Consider the following 22,985-nt stretch of genomic DNA (forward strand, 5'->3'; position numbering starts at 1 on the left):
GGGGTGGTTTCTATTATATACAGGGTTTACAGTTTGGTTCAATGGCTCTCAGCAGCCCTACTGTACAAATCGTTCCAGCACCCCTGCCCCCCTCAGCCTCCCTCTGGCCAACATACCCTGCACACAGTTCAGCCCCCCACATCCTCTCGCAGACCCCCCCTCCGCAGCCTACACACATCCCTGCACCTCTCACAGCTAACCTCTGCCGCCGTGTCCCCTGCAAACCCCTCAGCCTCTCTCTGCCCCACCTTCCCTATCAGTCACACTCTGTCCACCCCATGTCTCCCTTCATCCTCCTTCTGCCCCCCCAACACCCCTGCACTCCCCACATCCCCCTTCACCCCTTGCTGCCTCTTCCTGCCCCCACATCCCTCTGTAACCCTTCTCAGCCCCTAAGCCTCCCTCCTCCCCCCCCACACACCCCATGCATCCCCCTCAGCTGCCCCCTGCAACCTCTTTAGCCTCCCTCTGTCCCTTCCATCCCCCTGCACCCTTCCTCACTCTCCCCACCCCCCCGGTCACTGGTCTCTGCTGCTCCTCCCTGTGCCCTGTCCACACCCTGGACCATAGAAGGGCAGCCATTTTGCTTGTGGGTCTGGCATCCAACAAATGTCTCAAGATTTACAAGAGATAGAGTCAAATCTCTTAACCCATTACAAAGGTGCAATGCTGGCTTTTTAATTATATAACTTCCTGCCATTGCAGGGGCCTGAGGCCTTGGTGGCTTCTTGGTTTCTCCTATTCTTTGGCTGTGGCACACAATAATTTAGTCTACTGACTGCTGGAATCTTTTAGTCTAACTAACGTCATTGCACTCAATATAGGAGTATCTGGGTGAAGTTTAGTGGCCTGTGTTATATGTGAGATGAGACTGGATGATCTAATGATCCCTTCTAGCCCTAAATTCTATGAAATCTATAGAGCGCCGATATGTAGCTTTTTGAAATATCAGGCCTTCAATCGGCCACAGCTCCAGAATGCGTATTGTTTGTCCGAGGCCACAGGCCAGTGTAATTTCTGGTGAGGCCTAAAGGATGAACTTCATCCTTTGTGCCTACAACAATGGAAGTGTAAGTGCTGCTGTCCCCTAATACTAATTCCAAACTTCAGAACTATTGATTTCACAAATTAACCCTCGCAGGCCCGCATGGAGGAGCTGGAGGAGGAGGCAGAGGCTGAACGGGCCTCTCGGGCGAAAGCAGAGAAGCAGCGGGCTGATCTCTCCAGGGAACTCGAGGAGATCAGTGAGCGTCTGGAAGAAGCTGGTGGAGCCACAGCGGTTCAGATTGAGATGAACAAGAAGCGTGAGGCAGAATTCCAGAAAATGCGCCGAGACCTTGAGGAGGCCACTCTGCAGCACGAAGCCACAGCCGCCGCCCTCCGGAAGAAGCACGCGGACAGCACGGCAGAGCTTGGGGAGCAAATCGACAACCTGCAACGCGTCAAGCAGAAGCTGGAGAAGGAGAAGAGTGAACTGAAGATGGAGACTGACGACCTGGCTAGTAACCTGGAGACTGTCTCCAAAGCCAAGGTTTGGGGATTTGGGGATCAGGGCCAGGCAGGGTTTGAGGAAGGGGATGGACCGGGTTTGAGGTTTCTATGGCCACTCCATCATGGCTATGCTAAGGTGGTGGTGGCAGGCCTCACAGAGGCCTCTGCTTGGGTGGGTAGGGGCTGAATTGTTCGGCCTCTGGGGTGAACTCTGGCCCACTTGGTGTTAGAGACTCCTAATCTTGGGCTCGGTGCTCCAGCATGCCCAGAGGGGTGGGGTGGCCCCTGAGAGCCGCGCAGATGGATCTTGGGGGGAGCTCATGTGAATCCTATCTCAAGAGGGCATGAGGACATGGAGGTCTCTGCTGGGGATGTGTCCAGGCCCTTGGGTGGGGGCTGCTCATCCGGAGTGGCTGGGCTTGATGTTTGCTTTTTTCTGGCATCTACTGGAACATACGTATCCTGTTCGGCTGCAGTGCGGTGGCAAAGCCTGAGTGCAAGAGGCAAATACAGCCTGAGCTCTCCCTGCCAGCACCTCGCCCCCCGCTCCCTCTCCTCCCCTGCCCTCCCCGGCTGCCGTAGAGCCACGGGCCCATCGCTGTCTTTGGCTGTAAGGTGCAAGCAGGCTTGGCACTGCATAACTGTGACTGGGCCAGACCCCATCGGCCCCCATGCCCCAGAGCAGCGGCCAGAGGATTCACTTGGCGTCACCAAGTCTCCTGGCCCATCCACAGGCTCAAGAAGTGTCTTCTACCCACGCCTTGGCCATCAGGGCCCAGGGCCGTTATGCACATGCAGCTCTTTCCTTTGCTGTTTGCTCTCTTCACCGTCTTACTGTGCTTAGGTTCAGGAGCTGGAGAATGAGCTTGATGCTGAGCAGAAGCGAGGAATAGAGCAAATTAAAGGGGTAGGCAAAAACGAAAGAAGGCTCAAGGAAATCACTTACCAGGTACCACTGGGAACAGCAGCTCCCGTGGCACCTGCGCTGCATCCCAGGCACATCCCAGACACTGGCCTCCCCAGCCGGACCGTATTGCTATTGCATTCCCCGCAGTCTGAAGAAGACAAGAAGAAAGTTGTCCAGCTCCAGGACTTGGTAGACAAACTGCAGCTGAAAGTGAAAGCCTACAACAGACAAGCTGAGGAGGCCGTGAGTACAGAGTCCGCCAATCTGCTGAGCAAAGATTTGCAAAGCTGCCTTGGCCTCAGGACACCCAAATCCTTTCATGTGGACGAAATGGGGGCGGGGATCCAAACCCCCTGGCAGTTTTGGAAATCTCCGCCTAAGTTCCTAATTGCTTACAGAAGTAGGGTGTATCTACCCGGGGAAGTGTAACTAGCTGGCAGGGCCAGGACCGGCTCTAGGCACCAGCAAAGCAAGCAGGTGCTTGGGGCGGCACATTTCCAGGGGCGGCACAATCCGGCCTTCCTTTTCTTTCGGGGCAGTTGCACTCTCGGAGCTGTGCCACTTAGACGGGGCGAGGGCGCCGCGCCCCCGGCCGCAGTGGGAAGGGGAAGCCCCAGCCGTAGGATGCTGAGCTGCCAGTCCCAGCCGCTACTTGGGGAGGAGAGGGCGAGTCCTGCCAGGGAACCGGGGCTGGGCCGTCCCATCTGTGCACTGGCTGCTGCGCTGCCTTGTGCCACCCCTTATATCAGGGCTTCTCTGCGCGGCCGGGCGGGGGAGCGGGTAAAGCCCCTGCAAGCACTGGGAGAAGGTGACATCACTCCCTCTGCTTCCAGCCCCCCCTCGAGCCCCAGCCCCACCTGAGCTTGGGGAGGCAAATTTTTTGCTTGGGGCAGCAAAAAACCTAAAGCCGGCCCGGTGTGGGGCACAGTGCCGTGCAGGGTGCTAGGAGAGCTGTGGCATTCTCTGAGGCCTGGCGCTGGGTGGGGCACGGGGTTGATTGTGCTGGAGATGGCATAGCAGGGCGCTGCTGACGCTGAGTGGGGTGGTTGCTGCTGGCACGGGGCTGGGTGTGGCATGGCGGGACGCTGCTGATGCTGGGTGGGGCATGATTCTGAGCATGCTGGGCCAGGTGTGGGTGCTGATTGTACGGTGCAGAATGTGAATGCGGATGGGGTAGGCAGAGGGCTCTGGGCAGGGTGCGGGCGCTGCTAAGAACATAAGAACAGACACACTGGGTCAGATCAAAGGTCCATCTAGCCCAGTATCTGGTCTTCTAACAGTGGCCAATGCCAGGTGCCCCAGAGGGAATGAACAGAACAGGTGATCATTGAGTGATCCATCCCGTCGCCCATTCCCAGGTTCTGGCAAACAGAGGCTAAGGACACCATCCCTGATGGTGCTGGACAGGACAGTGCGGGTACACATAGCATTAGCCGAGGGTGCTTCGTGAGACATGGTGCTGACAGTGCCGGGCAGGGTGCAGGCGGTGACGGCGCTGGGTAGGGCACAGACTCTGATGGTGCTGGGCGGGGCCCGGGTACTGAGGACGCTGGGCGGGCATGGTGCTGACGGCACTTTTTGGCTCTACAGGAGGAGCATGCCAGCACCCACCTGTCACGGTGTCGCAAGACCCAGCATGAGTTGGAGGAGACTGAGGAACGAGCTGAATCCCAGGTCAACAAGCTGCGGTCCAAGAGCCGTGACAAGGTGAGCACAGGGCTCGAAATTTCTTATCCACAGTGACTTCATTCCTAAAGCACTTCAGTTACAGATCTCTGAAAATAAGAAAGCCCTGAGACATGCCTTCCCCCTATCCTGAGCTCACCCCTTCTCCCAGCTCAAGGTTTGTCACCTTTTCGGAGCCCCTCCAGCCCTCTCTCTCCTGCACGTCCTGCTACGTGGTGCGATGGGTAACCCCTTTCTAGGAGCCGCCAGCACTGCGCTCATAGAGTCTCTGGCTCCTTGCCATGTGCTTCCCTGCACACTGCAGCCCCCTCCGTCACCTGCAGAGAAAACCATTGTTCCAGGGCAATGGGCAAGTAGGGAAGAGTCATTCCCAGTGATAGTCCTCCATCGAGGTGTCAAGCACTCTCTGGGGTCGGGGCTGCTGTCTGGAGTGCAATTCAAGCAGCTGCCCTGGCACATTTATTATTATCATTGTACATGTTGTCATGGAGTGGGGGGGAGTCCAGGCCCTGCACCCCTCTTCCTGGGATTCACCGTGACTCTCAGCCAGCCAGTAAAACGGAAGGTTTATTGGACAATAGGAATAGAGTCTAAAACAGAACTTGTGGGTACCCCTCAGTCAAGTCCTTCTGGGGGGCAGGGAGCTTAGACCCCAGCCTTGGGGTTCCCTGCGTTCCACCACCCAGCACAAAACTGAAACCAAAAACCCTCCAGCAGGCTCTCTCCTGCAGCCTTTGTCCAGTTTCCCAGGCAGAGGTGTTACCTCCCCATCCCCCTCCTGGCTCAGGTTACAGGCTCTCAGGTATCCCATCCCCAATGAAACTCCCCTGCCACATTCCCAGGTCAACACTTCCCCCTCCCTGCTGCATCACACCACCCCGCTCCCAAGTGCATAACACATGTATGTATTCAAGATAAAATACAAAATGGAGTTTATAGTTTGATACTGACATATTGCACCCTGGGATAACTATCAGCCAGTTAGTCTGGCATCAATCCTAGGCAAGATCATGGAAAGGCTGATACTGGATTCAATCAATGAAGAATGACTTAGCAAAACAAAGAGAAGGTTTAGGGGTGATTTGATCCCAGTCTAACGGCTTCTTCAGTCTCGCAGAGAAAGGTCTCATGTGATCCAATAGCTGGTAGTTGAAATTAGACAAATTCCAATTGGAAATAAGGTGAACATTTTTCACAATGAGGGAAATTAACCATTGGAACAACTTACTAAGGGTTCTGGGGGATTCTCCATCACTGGCAATTTTAAAATCAAGATTGGCTGTTTTTCTAATAGGTCTGCTCTAGTTCAAACCGGCATTAATTTGGGGAAGTCCTAGGGCCTGCGCCATACAGGAGGTCACAGTGGTCCCTTCTGGCCTTGGAATCTGACTGTGTGTTGTAATTCATGCCAATCAACCTGGTTTGATGGTAAATAGATCCTGTCAAATGAATTAATGCTCTTTGTCATGCTCTCAAGGTTGGCTGGTTGGTAGAGGGAACTGTGCCCATGGAATATATTGGACTTCAGTAAGACATTTGACTTAATGCCACCAGGCATTCAGATAGACTAGCAACATACAAAATCAATGGAGCCCATATTAAAGGGACTAAAAACTGGCCACCGAGAGAGCTGGAGGTGCTATGGACAGTGAGGCTCTTCTGTCCGTTCTCTATCAGGGACTGTCTTTCTTACCCCAGCATGGGGAGCACGTTTGGTGAAGGCAAGACATGAGCCCCAAAAGCCACATAAAAGTCCTTCAGCAGGCACCTACCCTAGTAGCTGTGTGGCATTTCACTGGCCCATGTCCTGCCACTCCCACTAGAGGGAGCCGTCATGTACTTGTCCCCAGGCAGCACCAAGCTAAACTGCATTCCCTGCTGCCTCTACAAATCTGCCTCTGGCACCTCACTGGGCTTCTGATGGACTGGCTCATCTGTACTGTGGCAGTCTGCTGTGCCATGTCAGCCAACCTAAGGGGACAGAGAGCACTCAGAAAACATGGGGCCGGTCAGCTGCTGTAAATCCCCAAGCTGCATTGCCTTCAGCAAGGATCTACCTATAGACCCCTCCTCTCATGCTGCAGGCCTGCCAGCTGCAGCCTGGAAATCATTGTTTCTTTGCCTGCCATTTTTCACATTGTTGCCCCTAACTGCACACTTAAAATCATGTTGAGATTCTAGCCCCTGTGGCAATTCCATTATTCCAGTAACTTCTAAAGTATCTTTATTTATTTATCTACAGAAATTGGAGGAATGAGGTCCCAGAGTGTGACTGCAGAGGTTTCCCATGCAATATGGATATCTGCAGTCAGGGTAGATATACATTAGCTGATACAAATAAATGGAAGGGCATGCATCTGATTTCTATTCCAGCCTCCTTTATTCAGCCCTGTGTAGATGAGTTATTATCTGGGAGAAGACCTATGGGAAATAAAAGGTTAATCTTGCAGGGACACTGGCATCAGACAGAGGGCAAAGTTAAGGTTGCTCTTTGTGAGTGTGTCTAAGTAAGGTTGATTTGGTAGGGGGATGGACAGTATACGTCTCTGTACCTGACAGAGGGATCTCTGATGTATTTAGGCCACTGTTCCCCAAAGCGTGGCATGTGCTCACCCAGGAGGGGCACAAAAGGCTGGGGGGGGGGGGGAAGGGGGACCCTGGACAGGCATCTCAATTGTCCTCCAGCTTTCATTTTTTTTAAAGTCAGTCTCTAGCAATTAGAGACTAACTATGCAAAGAAAACCTTCAGAACTTGAATCAAATATAATTGATACAGCAATGCCTTCCTGAGTTTGTGTAGAGCCTGAAACAATAACTTGGAGGTATTCTGCTCCATTAATTTCAGTGGAGCATTACCTCAGATCAATGAAGACACCTCATACACCAACATGGCTAACTTCACGGCTCCTGCCAGCATGTCAGAAAACACCTTGCACAGTTACCCATTGCCTGTGAGCAAGAGGAATGGGGATTGGGCTGAGGGTGGGGTGGTCAGGGAGTACCATGAGCAGCCTGAAGGGGTGGGCACCAGTATTCAGAAGCTGGGCAAATGCTGCAGTGGGTTAATGGCCATCTCCTGCGCAGTGTGGGGTTGGATGGCGTCATTCGCTCTCAGTGACCTGCTGGTACAAAGGCAATTTCCCTGTGTTTTTAACATGTGTAATGAGGAGACAATGAGGAAGAAAGAGCTGTAGTGCTCTACCTGCCTTGGCCGTTCCATCACACAATCCTCTTCACCTGTGTGACACTCTCCCCATGTTACCTGTGGCCTCTGTGCACCAGCTGTGCTGCCAGACCACCTCTATGGTGAACATCCTGGGAATGGCAGCGCCCCCGACAAGGCCATGCTGGTTTAATCAGTTCTGCACCCCTCTCCTGAGAGTCTGTGCAGGCTTGTGCAGGGAGAGCTGTGACTGGGGCACTCCTGCAACCCAGTGAATCTCAGCTCTGCAACAGCTTGAAGGGGGGTGGAAAATGGGTTGGGGCACCAATCCAGGTAGCCCTCCGGCTTCTCTAACCTGTTCGTGGGGTTGATCCATCTTCTGCCAGCCACAGCATAGGAGAGGAGAAAGGGCGGGAACTGATGAGGAGCTGTGACAGTTCTCAGGGTGCCCAGGACTAGGAGTCACCTTGTTCTTCTTCGAGCAGATGCAGCCATGTATTCCACTTAGGGGTGTGTGTGTGCCCTGTGCACCAGAGCTGCAGAATTTTGCCTAGCAATACACCCAGAGCGGTGGTGCTCGTGCCTCATGGCCATAGCCCCGCCCTTGGGTATATAAGGTGGCAACCTGCCCCCAGTTCCTTCTTACTAGATGTGGCTGGAGTCGGAGCTCTGTGTGGACTTAACCTCACATGCTCTCACTAATTTAGTGGTTTTTTTGAGTTGGCTATAGCTAGTAATACCCTTAGTGTAAGTGTTGGTTGTATTTAATTAGGAATTCCCTGTGGTGCCCTCACCAGGGTTCAAATACTGTCCATCGTATGAGAGGGAGCGAGCCCTAACAACGATCCCCACACGCGGTGCTTGTTGTGCTTGAGTGAGGCCCACGTCAAGGAGCGGCGTTGGACCTGTAGCTTGTTTGGGATTCAAGTGGCTCAGGATCTTCACCTGTCATAAATATAAAGGGAAGGGTAACCACCTTTCTGTATACAGTGCTATAAAATCCCTCCTAGCCAGAGGCAAAGTCCTTTTACTTGTAAAGGGTTAAGAAGCTCAGGGTAACCTGGCTGGCACTTGACCCAAAATGACCAATGAGGGGACAAGATACTTTCAAATCTGGAGTGGGAGAAAAAGGCTTTTGTCTGTCTGTGTGATACCTTTGCTGGGAACAGATCAAGGATGCAAGCCCTCCAACTCCTGTAAAGTTAGTAAGTAATCTAGCTAGAAAATGTGTTAGGTTTTCTTTGTTTTGCCTTGTGAAATTCGCTGTGCTGGAGGAAATGTGTATTCCTGTTTTTGTGTCTTTTTGTAACTTAAGGTTTTGCCTAGAGGGATTCTCTAAGTTTTGAAGCTGAGTGCCTGTAAGATTATGTTCCATTCTGATCTTACAGAGTTGTTCCCTTATCTTTTTTGGTTCTTCTAATAAAGTTTTTTTTTTTTAAGAATCTGATTGGGTTTTTTGAGTCTTAAAAATCCAAGGCTGGCTTGTGCTCATCTTGTTTATTCTCAAGCCTCCCCAGGAAAGGGGGTGTAAGGGCTTGGGGGGATATTTTGGGGAAATAAGAACTCCAAGTGGACCTTTCCCTTTTCTTTGTCTAAATCCCTCGGTGGTTGCAGCATACTGTTCAAGGACAAGGCGAAATTTGTGCCTTGGGAAAGTTTTTAACCTAAGCTGGTAAAAATAAGCTTAGGGGGTCTTTCATGTGGGTCCCTACATCTGTACCCTATAGTTCAGAGTGGGGAGGGAACCCTGACATCACCTAAAACAGCACCTGCTTGAACAGGTCTTGCAGCCTGCTTTGGCACTGAGGCCCTCATCGGATTGGAGGTTGTCATCAGGTTCCAAGAATGTTATCGCCTCACGCTCTGGAGTGTATAATTTAGAATGAAGGATAAAGAATAATAAGATAATAATGTAACATGTATTCAATGTATTGATGTATGATTTGACCATATCTTGCCAGCCACCCTTTTTGAGTAGCAGAAAGGAATGGCCTAATGGGCCATTGGTAGAGATGCATCAGCCAGAATCTCTTTGTGTCTGGACTGATTTCAAGGCAGTAACAGACCTTTGAGGTCACCACTTTGTTGTAGGCTTAGCATTTTAAAATAAGTAAAAGAATGCCATGATTGTTTTTCTTCTGCATTGCAATTTGATGTTCCTGTTCAAAATGTTCTGTGTAAATTAATTCTGTTTTGTGTGTGAATGAGGAATGGGTGTTAAGAGATAAGTGAGAAGGCCATCGCTGAACCAGATGTTCTAGGGAGCACCAGAGACAGACGCAAGGGTGCCAGGAGGCTGCAACACGCCCCTATTGAAATATCAGAGGAGGGCAGATTGACGACTCTAAAGATGAGACAGGCACCTATCAATGGGGACAAGATAGCTGTGATCAAAACCAGCATGGGATAACTCCCTGAGAGACTTGATGAAAGAACAAGATAAAGGATAAGAGAAAAGGAAGACTTGTGGCACCTTAGAGACTAACCAATTTATTTGAGCATAAGCTTTCATGAGCTACAGCTGACTTCATCGGATGCATACTGTGGAAAATATAGAAGATGTTTTTATACACACAAACCATGAAAAAATGGGTGTTTATCACTACAAAAGGTTTTCTCTCCCCCCACCCCACTCTCCTGCTGGTAATAGCTTATCTAAAGTGATCACTCCCCTTACAATGTGTATGATAATCAAGGTGGGCCATTTCCAGCACAAATCCAGGGTTTAACAAGAATGTCTGAGGAACGGGGGGGGGGGGAAAACAAGGGGAAATAGGTTACCTTGCATAATGACTTAGCCACTCCCAGTCTCTATTCAAGCCTAAATTAATTGTATCCAATTTGCAAATGAATTCCAATTCAGCAGTCTCTCGCTGGAGTCTGGTTTTGAAGTTTTTCTGGTATAATATCGCAACTTTCAAGTCTGTAATCGTGTGACCAGAGAGATTGAAGTGTTCTCTGACTGGTTTATGAATGTTATAATTTCTGACATCTGATTTGTGTCCATTTATTCTTTTACGTAGAGACTGTCCAGTTTGACCAATGTACATGGCAGAGGGTCATTGCTTGCACATGATGGCATAGATCACATTGGTAGATGTGCAGGTGAACGAGCCTCTGATCGTGTGGCTGATGTTATTAGGCCCTGTGATGGTGTCCCCTGAATAGATATGTGGGCACAGTTGGCAACGGGCTTTGTTGCAAGGATAGGTTCCTGGGTTAGTGGTTCTGTTGTGTGGTATGTGGTTGCTGGTGAGTATTCGCTTCAGGTTGGGGGGCTGTCTGTAGGCAAGGGCTGGCCTGTCTCCCAAGATTTGTGAGAGTGATGGGTCGTCCTTCAGGATAGGTTGTAGATCCTTGATGATGTGTTGGAGAGGTTTTAGTTGGGGCTGAAGGTGACGGCTAGTGGCATTCTGTTATTTTCTTTGTTAGGCCTGTCCTGTAGTAGGTGACTTCTGGGAACTCTTCTGGCTCTATCAATCTGTTTCTTCACTTCTGTAGGTGGGTACTGTAGTTGTAAGAATGCTTGATAGAGATCTTCACGAAAGCTTATGCTCAAATAAATTTGTTAGTCTCTAAGGTGCCACAAGTACTCCTTTTCTTTTTGCGAATACAGACTGACACGGCTGCTACTCTGAAATCTAACATTACAGAAATTGTAAGTAAGGGCAAGGAAATGCGTTAGATTGTCTTTAGTTTTAGCTTGTGAATTTTCCCTATTGTAAGAGGGAGTTTTATTCTTTTTTTTTTGTAACTTTGAAGCTGAGCCTAGAGGGGAATCCTCTGAGTTTAAATCTTCGTATTACCCTGTAAAGTTACCTTCCATCCTGATTTTGCAGGTGTGATTCTTTTACTTTTTCTTTAAATAAAATTCTTCCTTTAAGAACCTGTTTGATTATCAGTGTCCTAGAGACAAAGGGTCTGGTTGGTACTCACATTATTCACAAGCCTCCTCAGGAAAGGGGGTGAAGGGGCTTGAGGAAATATTTTGGGGGAATAGGGACTCCAAGTGACTCTCTTCCTGAATTTCTGTGTAAATCCCTTGGTGGTGGCAGCAATACCGTCCAAGGACAAGGAAAGGAATTGTATCTTGGGGAAGTTTTAACCTAAGCTGGTAGAATATAAGCTTGGGGGGGGGGTGTCTTTCATGCGGGTCCCCACATCTGTAGCCCAGAGTTCAGAGTGGGGAGGGAACCCTGACAGCTCCTAACTGACAGCTGGCCACTAGACTGATCCAGACTCTGGACTGGTAACTGTAACATCGACTGGTGGGACAGTGTGTGTGTGTGGTGTGATTGAATGCATATACTAATTGTTGTACCTTCAATAAACGCGGCATATTGCCTTTTCCCCTGAAAAAGATCCCCTGTGCTTCTTATAAGTATTTTTTTTGGTGGAGAATTGCAAAAGGGGGGGGGGGGAGATATGCACTGGGATTGTTGAAAATACTGCTAAGTACTATACCATACATATAAAGTGATTGATCATTCAGGTGCACACACCCCTGTTCGTAGAAGTGTCAGGCATAGAATCATAGAATATCAGGGTTGGAAGGAACCTCAGGATGTCATCTAGTTCAACCCCCTGCTCGAAGCAGGACCAATCCCCCCCCCCCGCACACACACACTCTGGACTCATTGTCAGCCCCCCCGCCCCCCCCGCACACACACACTCTGGACTCATTGTCAGCCCCCCCCGAGACAACCTCCCCACAGCTACCCCCGATACATCCCATCACCCCCCGCTGCCCCCGCGGTGTCACCCTAGTCTCACCCGCCCCGACCCCCACCCGAGTCCCTGCCGCTCCCGGAGGCCGGGCCGGGCCCGCGGCGAGGGGCGCTGCCCGCGGGCGGCGGCCGGGCGGGCTGGGGGCGCGGCCCGGGGGCGGCTCGCGCTCGCTCGCGCTCGCTCCGCACTGGCAGCGCCGGGCGGCCGGGCAGCTCCGCGGCGCAGCATGTCGGGCTCGCGCTGCCAGACGCTGTACCCCTTCTCCGGGGAGCGGCACCGGCAGGGGCTGCGCTTCGCCGCCGGGGAGCAGCTCACGCTGCTGCAGGTGCCGGACGGCGGCTGGTGGGAAGGGCAGAAGGAGGACGGGCTGCGCGGCTGGTTCCCGGCGAGCTATGTGCAGCTGCTGGAGGTAGGAGACCGGCGGCACCGAGCTCCTGGGGCGAGAGGCTCGGGCCGCGAGGCAGGGCGGGGTGGGAAGGGAGTGTAGGATTGTGGGGAAGGGGCTCAGGAGAGGAGTTGGGGGAGTGCGGGGTTTGGGGAGCAGGGGCAAGTGCAGGGGGGGGGGAAGGGGCTCAGGAGAGGAGTGCGGGGTGGGGGGAAGCGGCTCGGGGGGCCCGGGAGAGGAGTTGGGGGAGTGCGCGGTGGGGGGGGGGCTCAGGAGAGGAGTGCGGGGTGGGGGGAAGCGGCTCGGGGGGGCCGGGAGAGGAGTTGGGGGAGTGCGCGGTGGGGGGGGGGGCTCAGGAGAGGAGTGCGGGGTGGGGGGAAGCGGCTCGGGGGGGGGGAAGGGGCCCGGGAGAAGAGTTGGGGGAGTGCGCGGTGGGGGGGGAAGGGGCTCGGGGGGGAGTGCGCGGTGGGGGGCTCGGGGGGAGTGCGCGGTGGGGGGGGAAGGAGATACATGAGCATCAGACCAGGTCCTAGGAGGGAAGGATTGCACAAGTGGGGCCCTGTGATGGAGCATACATGAAAAATGCTACGTGCTGTACGAATCTGGTGGCTTCGTGCAGGTGGCTAGCTCAGGATGGAGCTGTTGCCTTCCCCAGACCCTCTGTCTGGCCATTTGCCACTGGCTCTGTTCACGCTCCCTAACCTGTGTGCAGGGCTGAGCCCTGGCAGAGCAGTGTTGCCAGCTTGTGGCCCAGGCCTTCCCAGCACTGGAGGAGAGAGGACACCTGGGGTTAAGGCTCTTGTTAAAGTTTCTAATCACCAGTTGTATCCCAACTCTACCCACACCAGTTGTGTGTTTGTTAATATCACTTTTCACAGCAAGACCTGGATAATTAAGACCTGGATGGGGTGGGGTTTGAGGCAACGCGGGGGCCAGGGAAGATGGATGCAGGGCTGGGGGAGGCAGCAGAGGCCAGGTGCAATGGATGGGGGCCCCCTGCTACCGCATGGTTGGGGGGTGAGGATCGGCAGCTGGGGGTCAGCACCTGCTGCTGTGTGGTCAGGGCTGGGGACCGGCACTCACTGCCATGTGGCCGGGGGTTAGCACCAAGGATTGGTGCTTGGGGTCCAGGAGCAGGAGCCTGCTGCCACGTGACTGGGGCAAGGGGTAGGCATTGGTGTCCAGGGCCAGCACCCGCTGGATCCTGGGGTTGGCGTCCACTGTCATGTGACCAGGGACAGGGATTGGTGCCTACGGCCAGCACCCGCTGGAGCCCAGGGTCGACATCCAGGAGCAGTGTCTGGTGTCAGTGGCCAGGGCTGGGGGTCGAAGTGTGTGGCCAGGGGTTGGCATGTGGGGCCAGCAGCCGCCACCAGGGGTAGCACTTGGGGTCCACACCTGCTGCCGTGCAGCCAGGGCTAGGGGTTGGGATCCAGTACTTGCTCCTGCCGGAGTCTGAGGCCGGGGATCTGCATCCAGGGCCAGCAGCCAGGGCTGGGGATCTGCACCCAGGGCCGCCAGCCGCTGGAGCCCAGGGTCAGCGACCATGGCTGGGGGTCAGAGTGTGCTGCTGTTGGACAGCACCTGGGGTCAGTGACGCCATAAGTAAGAGCCAGGGATTGGAGCCTGAAGACCTGTGGTTGAAGGCCAGGGCTGCAAGGCCAGAGCTGGGGGTCAGAGCCCCAAACCCCGTGTCCAGAGCTGGCTGTTGGCTCCTGAAGCCCCATGGCTGGAGCCCTGGTCTGCAGCCAGGCTCCTTAAGTCCCCACCGCCCAACCACACCAGGGCTAAGGTGTGAGCCCCACTAAGTCTCCCTTCCTCCCAGGTAGAGAACTCCCTTGCTCCTTCAGCATTGTTCCCCACTTGTCTCCAGAGACGATGCAGGGAGGCGCATCCAGGAGCCACAGGGAGGGACAGAAAGGAGCCGATGCTTTGCCTCCCCCCCATCACCGCCCAGGAAACCCCCTGATGGCTGCATGTGAGAAATGCTCATTCCTTTAAAACCCTTTCACCTTTAGTATGTTCCACACCTTGCTGAAGTTACTAGTTGCCGTCACCGTGCAATGCAGTGATATCTCAGCACCCCAGTAATACAGTGCTGGGAGCTCACCAAGGGCATTTATTCAACTCACATCTGTAGTAAAGCTGTATGTCACTGTGCTTTGTATGAGGCCTTTCCTCCTGGGTTAGGGAGCCTCCCAGTTGCATCTGCTGCATAAGTATGTACCCCTCAGTGGTGAGCTTGTTCGCATCCAGATCCATGCCCTCAGGTCAGATCTGATTTGCCCTGGGTTCATTATTGTATTATATAAAGTCTTGGTGTCCATGTGACCTCCTGCTTGGTTAGAAACGTGTGTATCTTTCTCTGGCTAGTGCTGCATATGCTAACAATGACAACCCGCCACTAACACAAGAACTCTTTGGCAAATGGAAACACCCCCTTCATAGCAGGTATTTCCATCTGTGTCAATAACATTGACATTTGCTTCCACCACCCCAGATCCAAGCCGTCTTCAGGGCTGTCCAGTTTTAGATTTTAGTCCTGCACTGAAAACCAGCCTCAGGTACACCTCACCACCAAGCACTCATGTTATCTGATTTGCAATAGCTGAAGAGCTGCTGAGAAATTCTGAGAGTTGTGTGTCTGAGTGTGTGGTGGTATAAGTACAGGAGCTGAGTTGTGCAGCCACATGTGACCCTGGGAAGCTCCCTCCTTACCCATGGCCCTTGTGTAGAGGGTGAGCTTAGGGCAGAAGAAGGCTTGGCCCTCAGGACCACTCTCATTTATGCCAAGGACTGTGGTGGCCCCTTTGAAGGGTGTAGAGACGACATACAATGCTTGGGCTGTGCTATGATATGTCCCCAAGAGCTGTCACCTGTTGTGTCGGATTGTTTTCTAGGAAATATTCCCCTCAGAGCTGAATAGACATGTGATTGGGGTATAGATCGGCTTCCGTATGAGGAGAGATTAATAAGACTGGGACTTTTCAGCTTGGAAAAGAGGCGGCTAAGGGGGGAATATGATAGAGGTCTATAAAATCATGAGTGGTATAGAGAAAGTAAATAAGGAAGTGTTATTTACTCCTTCTCATAATACAAGAACAAGGGGCCACCAAATGAAATTAACAGGTAGCAGGTTTAAAACAAACACAAGAAAGTATTTTTTCACACAGTGCACTGTCAACCTCTGGAACTCCTTGCCAGAGGGTGTTGTGAAGGCCAATACTATAATGGGGTTGAAAAGGGAGCTAGATAGATTCATGGAAGATAGGTCCATCAGTGGCTATTAGCCAGGATGGGCAGGAATGGTGTCCCTAGCCTCTGTTTGCCAGAAGCTGGGATTGGGTGACAGGGCATGGATCACTTGATGATAACCTGTCTGTTCATTCCTTTTGGGGCACCTGCCATTGGCCACTGTCAGAGGACAGGATACTGGGCTTGATGGACCTTTGGTCTGACCCAGTATGGCCGTTCTTATGTCCTTGAGGTAGCAGAGCGTGCTACTCTGAATCCTATTTGTGTGTGTTTCATACATGGGGGAAGACATTTACACAATAGCAGTGTCTCAAGGGGGTTGTTTAAAAGTACATTTCAGTGTCTGCTCTTCTGATTTGTGTTTAGTCAGAAATCCCTTATATAAGAAGCAGCAGCAGCATATGCTAATTCTGCATCACTGAAAATTGTCAGCACTTTTTTATATCTACTGTCATCTCCCCTAGCTGCAAATCTTTGTATGGAGCAGAACGTGTCTTCCAACAATGCTGGAGATGGCTTGGGAAGCTGCCTTGGCCAGCAGCCAGCTCTGGACCAAGAACTGCCCCATTATTTTGCCTTCATTGGGTGGCACTTTCACACACTGATGTAAAAAGTAATACAAGGCACTTGTAAGGCCTCTGCAACCTCTTTGTTAGCTGTCTAGTGGGGAGTAACAGCATAGAGAATTTGTGTGTGGAGTGGAAAGTGCAGTGGCTACGTGGCTCCATTCCTGCCTTATGGCACTCCATATCCATCTCATTGCCCTCTGCAGCCTCAACATAGTGGCTGAGCTGCAGGTGGCCAAGGAATAGGATGTGGGAGACAGCTTCTGCCCATGACATGTGACTTAGTTACCAACGTGTTTAAGACTTATGTAGGTGCCTAAGGAACAATGTGTGCTGTGCCCGGAGTCTCTGGTGCTTTGGGGCAGCAGTAACTCTCTCATCACAGTGTTTTCAATCCAGGGGCTGAAAACACCTTACTGTCAGGGAGGCCATCCATCACAGCGCGGCTGAGGGGTTTGTGGGGGACACAGGCCAGCTGAAATGTACGGCCCTGGGCCTTGACAAGAATTGCAGTCTGTCCGTGGGCTGGCTCCAGCAGGAAGTAGAAGGGAAGAGCGCAGGACCCCACTGGTCTTTCTCCTGACCTCTTTTACCAAAGACCGAGAGAGGGTGCAGGTCTGAGGGGAATATATTCAAAAGTGCCTCGTTGACGTGGGAGCCAGACTCCCACTGGCTTCCAGTGAGTCCCAGGCTCCTAAGTACCTAAGTCATTTCTGAAAATGGGTTTTGGGCTCCCAAGTCACTCAGGTGCCTTTGAAAATGTTCCACTAAGCAGCTGTCTGCATGTGCACTGAAGCAAAGCCAGCGGCCTGGCAAAGGCAGGGCCAGCCTGCCGAGAAAGGTAATCTCAACAGAAGCAGATGTCAGGAATTCAGTCCTGTCTGCCCTGCTCTGCCAGACACAAGGCACAGTAGATTTTTCTGCTAAACCCTCCAAACCTAGCATAATCCAGGCAAAGAACCAGGGGAGAATGAGCAGCCATGCTGTGCTCCTGGGACGTGTGTGCCCACTGCTATCAGACACTACGGTTTTCTGTGTCTTTTAGCAAGAAAAATGTCAGCTAAATGTCTTTATCAGAGGTGCTTTGATATCATGATGATGGGCTCGGTATAGGAACCTAAATAGCACTGAATTGACTGGATAGTTCATACAGCAAAACTTAACCTGTTCCTTCTAAAAATTCCACACGTTAAATTTCCAAAAAATTGTTACACAATATGTGCAAACGATCCAGCCAGTGGCCCAGCTTTGGGTTTCTTAGTATATTCAAAGGTTTATAGTAAGGTTTCAAACACTTTCAAACACCAAATCTCTTTCCAGGATGTCTTGACCCTCTCCACCTGGGGCCAGCCCTCACTCAACCGTCTTCAGACTAATCATTATTCCTTTATTTGGATTTCTTTAAAACACCATCCCCATCCTAAGCTGGGGCCCCCTTGAAGGACAACAAAATGTTCAGACAAAACCTGCTTTATATTCAGCAGTAGCCAACATGACCTTCTACACAAAGGAACCAATAAAGAAAAAGAATCCACCCTCCCAAAAAATCCCTCTTGAGCCCGAAGAGCCCCATGAATAAAGGCGGTCCTTCCAGCGTGCTCTGCTGGCTCCAGCACCATGGGTCGATGACAGACTATGCAGGGAGAAGGCTCCAATGCTGAGGGCCCCTCATGGAGAACACCTTGTTGGCAGCTCCCTCTTCCACACTGAAGGGAATCCAGTTGGAACATTCCATTATCTTCAGCAGTGGCAGGGTGGCATGGGCGGACGTGTATCTCAGGGAAGCGGAGTGGCACGGGGAGGTGTGTGGCACGGTGACATGGGGGAGGAGTATCTCAGGGAGGGCCACCTGGCCACAGGCAGTGGCAGGAGAGACAGTCTGTTTCCTCCCCTTGCTGGCAGGCTGGGGCTGGAGGAGTGGACTGTCCCTTCCTGAGTCTCTCCTGCAGACTGAGGTTACAGACAGGCCAGTAGCTGGGCCTGGCTGTGCTGTGCTGTGCTGGCTGGCTGACTGCAGGGAGCTCCTCATCTCTGGTCTCTGTGCGGGGCAGGAGCTGGGCTATCCCAGCTGCCCTCCTGCTGTTCCAGCATCAGGGCTGTGCAAAGGGTCAGAGAGTGCTTGCAGTCTGCCTGGTTGACTTCTGCCTCTTGGTGGCTGCTGGGGTTGCTGTTTTCTCCCCTTCTCCTTTGGCTGAGGGAGGAGTCTTGCTAGGATGACTGGGGGTTGCATCCCCCTCCCCTCCCGCCTGCTGCTGGGGGAAGTCAGCAGCACGAGGCTCTGTGGTAAAGCTCATGGGGCGAGCTACAGCTGCTCGAGGAGTTATTTTGGGGAAGTTCTCTGGCCTGTGCTGTGCAGGAGGTTGGACTAGTTGATCACAGTGCTCCCTTCTGGCCTTAGAGTCTATGAATGTTATTGGGTGAAGGAAAGCTCCCTCTATTGCAGTCATGAGACAGGGCTGGAGGTGAACGGAAGTACATGTAGGCTGGACTAACTACGACTAGCCTTGGCTATGCAGTGTGACTTTGGAGAATCTGGAAGACCCATGCTTATGTGCAGTTCTGGGCAGCTGCTTTTTGTCTTGCCCTGGGCTCTGGTATTCAGCGTTTTTTTTTACTGATCATGTGGGAAGCTAATTATCCCCTGCCAGTTTAACCTACAGAATCATAGAGGGCAGTGCACAGAAGGGGGAGTGAGGGCAGGTATATGATTGTCATTTGAACAGAACTATTATATAGAAATAAATGCAGTGACATCACTACCCATTCCAGAAGCGTTAGTTGTAGGGTTCAAGGAAGTGAAAGTACTAGAAATGGAAACTCACCAGGGACTGAAATTCAGCCTTGGAATTTATGCAACAGAGATTTTCAGAATGTTGATCAAACCAAACCAAGCAAATGCTCAGCACTGGGTGATCATAGGGGAAGAGCAGTCTCTGCCCACAAAGGTGATGATGCTCTATGGGCTCAGAGCCTGCTGGGCTGGTTTAGTAACCAGACGGTGGCACAAGGTCAGCAGCTCCTAGGCAGCCTCAGCATAGTGATTAGCTGCTCCTGATACTACCAGCTTAAGTGAAGTTAAGCTACTTTGCTCAGTAACTGTGTGGATCTACAATTTATGTCAGATTAGAAATACTTACATTTGGATAACCAGCTCAGTACAAGGCAAAGCGAAGCATCAGCAGAGCTGAGTTCAAATCCCTGCTATGCCACCAACTTATTTCATGAATGTGTCCAAAACACTTGAACAATCTCACTTTAATTTTTCTAAATGTAAATATGGAGGGAAATGATGCTCCGCTGCCTTTGCTTCCATTGATCTCCTACGGATTTATAAACCAAGTGCTGTATTAGTAGTAATGTTGTCGTCATGTTCTCAAAACACATGCATTCCCCTTCACTTTGATAGTACTGCAGCACTCACTTCTTGTGTTAGAAGCATAGGCAAGCCAGAGCACAATATATCAGAGTAATGTGGGGGTGGCTGGGCGTGGTGAGGGTGACTCCCAGTGCTGTCAGGAATACAGCACAGCAAACCTTTGCATGATAGCATGGGTGAGGTCTAATTAGGATTTGTAAGTGGTCGGTGACAAGTCCTAGCTGTTTTTGCAATGGCATTCTTGGATTTAACTGAAGATTTTATAGTATATAAATCAGAGCTATTGAAGTGTGATAGGAATACTAGCATACAGCAGCATCCCAGCCATGTAGTGGGTATGCTGCAGACCCCAGGAAAATGTGCAAGGGTTTGTTTAGAGGAAGCACAGTCCACTAGGAAGCAATGCCTGTAGTTAAGATTGCACAAGCATTTCCATTATATGGGTCTTTCCCCAATATCTTTAACTTTAATCTTTCAGTCTGAAACTTTGCACATTGATCACAAACGATTCAGAGGCTCTCATGTTCAAAGACAGTGGGAAAGTGCTGTTTTGCCATTACAAAAACAGTGTTTGCTCCGTATTTTTAAGGGTCTAAGGCCCCAGTAGGACATGACAGACATGTGACACATTTCTACAGTTATGGTTCCCATGTCATAGATGTGGCTAGCACTGACCTGGTGAAAATTGGTTTGGTTTGGCTGAGTTACATTGGTTAGTTAGGTACCATGTGCATCAACACTGGCTGTTGTTACACTACAATAGAGTACTGGGCACTGACCCATTGACTTTGCGTGCATGTGCCTATGTACTCCAGGTGAACAGATCCGTGAACAAATATGAAGGGGCTTCTACATGCTGGGTGGAGGTCTCTTTGGGAGACTGCTTATTCCTTCTGTATGAGGTGAGAGCTCTGCAGGAGCCTGGGTTCGTGTGTGCAGAGCTTGTGTAGGTGACAAACTACTGCTCTGTTGCAAATAGTTGCACACGGTGGAATTTATTTCTTTATTCACTTTTGTAAACACATTAAGAAACTCCATTCAAAAACTACATGAACATTAAGATTGCAAAGTGACACACTTGAAAGTCCGGAAATGGCAAAGATCACTTCTGCAGCCTCAATTCTGCTACTTGTGTGTATGTATTAGGATTAGGGTGCAGTCTTTAAATAACTTGATCAGAGACTATTTTTTTCCAACCAGATCGACCTGTCTCACTCATGTGGAGTTTGTGTTGTAGTGAGGCTGGGATCCAGAAGAATACTCCCTCATTCAGCAAGGGTCAGTGAATGAGATAAGGTTCCATTTGGCTGCTGCCTCATTCAGTGCAGTAGGCTGGTGGTATATGGTGGCTACACATTGGACAATAAGTGTACAGATAAACCTGCCTCAGTCTCTGAGCTCTGTTTCTCTTGTTCACTGAATGAGGCAGAAGAAACTAGTATGTGGTCATGCAATTCAAGACTGTATCATCATGTACATATACAAAGTGGCAAGGGCAACTCTATTGCTGGCCTGTCCTAACTTTGAGTGTCTGAAATTGCAACTTTAACAGCATTAATTGCATTTAGCTATCTATATGTGTAGCGCCCCAGTCCACCCAATTACCTCCTTTAGTGCCCATCTCCTTACTGCTTTTGATGGACAGGTCTGGGTTCATCTGGATCCCACCTCGAGTTCAGCAGGGTGTAATTTCCTTATTTTCTTCCCATGTGAACATATTTGGTGATGCCTCCACCCCTGTCGCTCCTTTCTGGCAGGGTCACCGGGGCAGGTTGGAAGAAAAATTGTAATTGCAGGTTACCCCCTGCTTTCATGCCACATAGTTAAAGACTCCCAAGAAATAACACCAACACACACAATATATTCAATAGAGTAATTATAATAAATGGGTGGTAAATATAACACAACAGGGTAAAACACAAGTCTCAGGGTCACTGGTGCCCACACTGTTAAAACCCATGAATTTCCCCAGTCATGTGATCTGAGATAGCAAGAGTAAATTTCAGTGTCCCATTGATATGCATCGTTGGAGGGATCCTTGAATGACCTGTGCCAAAGATATCTTCTGTAGTAGCAATAAGCAACTTGGGTGACTTGGTTCAGTCCTGCCCAAGGACTCGCAAGTGGGATAAGAGGGTGAGCCCCTCTGCAGGTTTAATAGGCAGCAGGTAATGAAATCCCCAAACCCTTTTCTCTGGTCTGAGGATACAGGAGCAGGGGTCTCGCAAACAATTCCCCTGACTAGCTAAGTGAAAGATGGTGCACTCAAAACTCCCTGAGTGATCCTTGGGTTCAGAGATGGCTCTGGACTCTTCAGCCACTGATGATCACAGCTGGCAGGTGTCCTCTTCATTCAGGAATCAGGCTGCTTCTGTTCCCAAGGTTTCCCCTCTCCACAAAGGGGTGCAGGGCTCAGGTAGTAATGACAATAACTCTGCTAAAACTGCTCACTCCCGACTCCTACCCCAGCACTCAGCCACATGCCCGGCAGGCAGGCAGCCCTGAGCTGGCACCAGAGCAGCACTTGTCATGTGGTGATGGGTTTATCTAGGCACTGGAGGGCCACTCCCCTGGCTGGGGGGGAGTTTTCCAGCAAAACTCTGTACACTGGGTGTTACCTTGAACAGGGAAAGGACCCAGCTAACGGGTTGCTGCCCAGCACCCAGAGGCTGGTTCTCAGGGGACCCTGATGCACCCTGGGACTCACCTGCTTACCCACAGCCAGTCCTGCCCTTTCAGTGGCTGGCTCCATACCCCACAAAATGGGTATTCCTCTCTTCCAGTGCTCCTGGGGATGGGCGTCTCTTTGAGGACCTTCCTGTTGGGCAGGATAGCTCTTCTTCCCAGGCTTTTACTTGTCAATCATTCAACTCTAACCCCCCACCCAGACACTGGCCCGCCTCTGAGCAGGCAGCTGGTGACCGTCCAGGCACCCTACCACGCTCCCCTGAGGTGACAGGGCCCCTGTCACTCTGACTTGCGGCTCTCCTCTGTCCCTCTTGGTTGCCCAGTAGACTGAGTCCGCTCTTGGCCCCCTGCCACCCAGTGACAGTGGACTACCAGCACACACAGACCCCGGGAAGCTCCTTGGGAATTTGTATTTCAGGTGGTGTGTAAATAAAGCTTTAGGGAGGACGGGAGCTGCTCGGTACTGATGAATTCTGAAAGTCTGGCCACTCCTTTTTGGTGCAGTCGGTTGGAATTTGGTGGGGTTTTGCTTTCTGGAGTCCTTTGATTTATATTTTAAATAACTGGCCAATCAGCATTAATGAGATGTAGTAGTCATAAACTATACTACTGCTTTGATCCCTCCCCCGGCTGTTTGCTTAGGTGAGCATTTATTTAGTTTGCACAGCAATGACATGTTATCAGGGCCCTACTTTCCTAAGTATGCACTTATACAGGGCTTGTTTTTATTAGAGCGTGGT

At 51.2% G+C, this 22,985-nt stretch overlaps 1 protein-coding gene across 4 annotated transcripts in view; it reads left to right on the plus strand.

The window, feature by feature from the left end:
- Window positions 1-12,144: 12,144 nt before the first annotated feature.
- Window positions 12,145-22,985, plus strand: part of GAS7 (growth arrest specific 7) — a 218,659-nt gene continuing 207,818 nt past the window's right edge. For all 4 annotated transcript variants that reach the window (XM_048818232.2, XM_048818234.2, XM_048818233.2 and 1 more), the window contains exon 1: window positions 12,145-12,384. In XM_048818232.2, coding sequence (XP_048674189.2) covers window positions 12,202-12,384 — 183 coding nt within the window. In that variant the 5' untranslated portion in view covers window positions 12,145-12,201. The remainder of the gene's footprint in view (window positions 12,385-22,985) is intronic.

The sequence above is a fragment of the Caretta caretta genome, chromosome 14 (assembly GCF_965140235.1).
Source record: "Caretta caretta isolate rCarCar2 chromosome 14, rCarCar1.hap1, whole genome shotgun sequence".
Taxonomy (NCBI): domain Eukaryota; kingdom Metazoa; phylum Chordata; order Testudines; family Cheloniidae; genus Caretta; species Caretta caretta.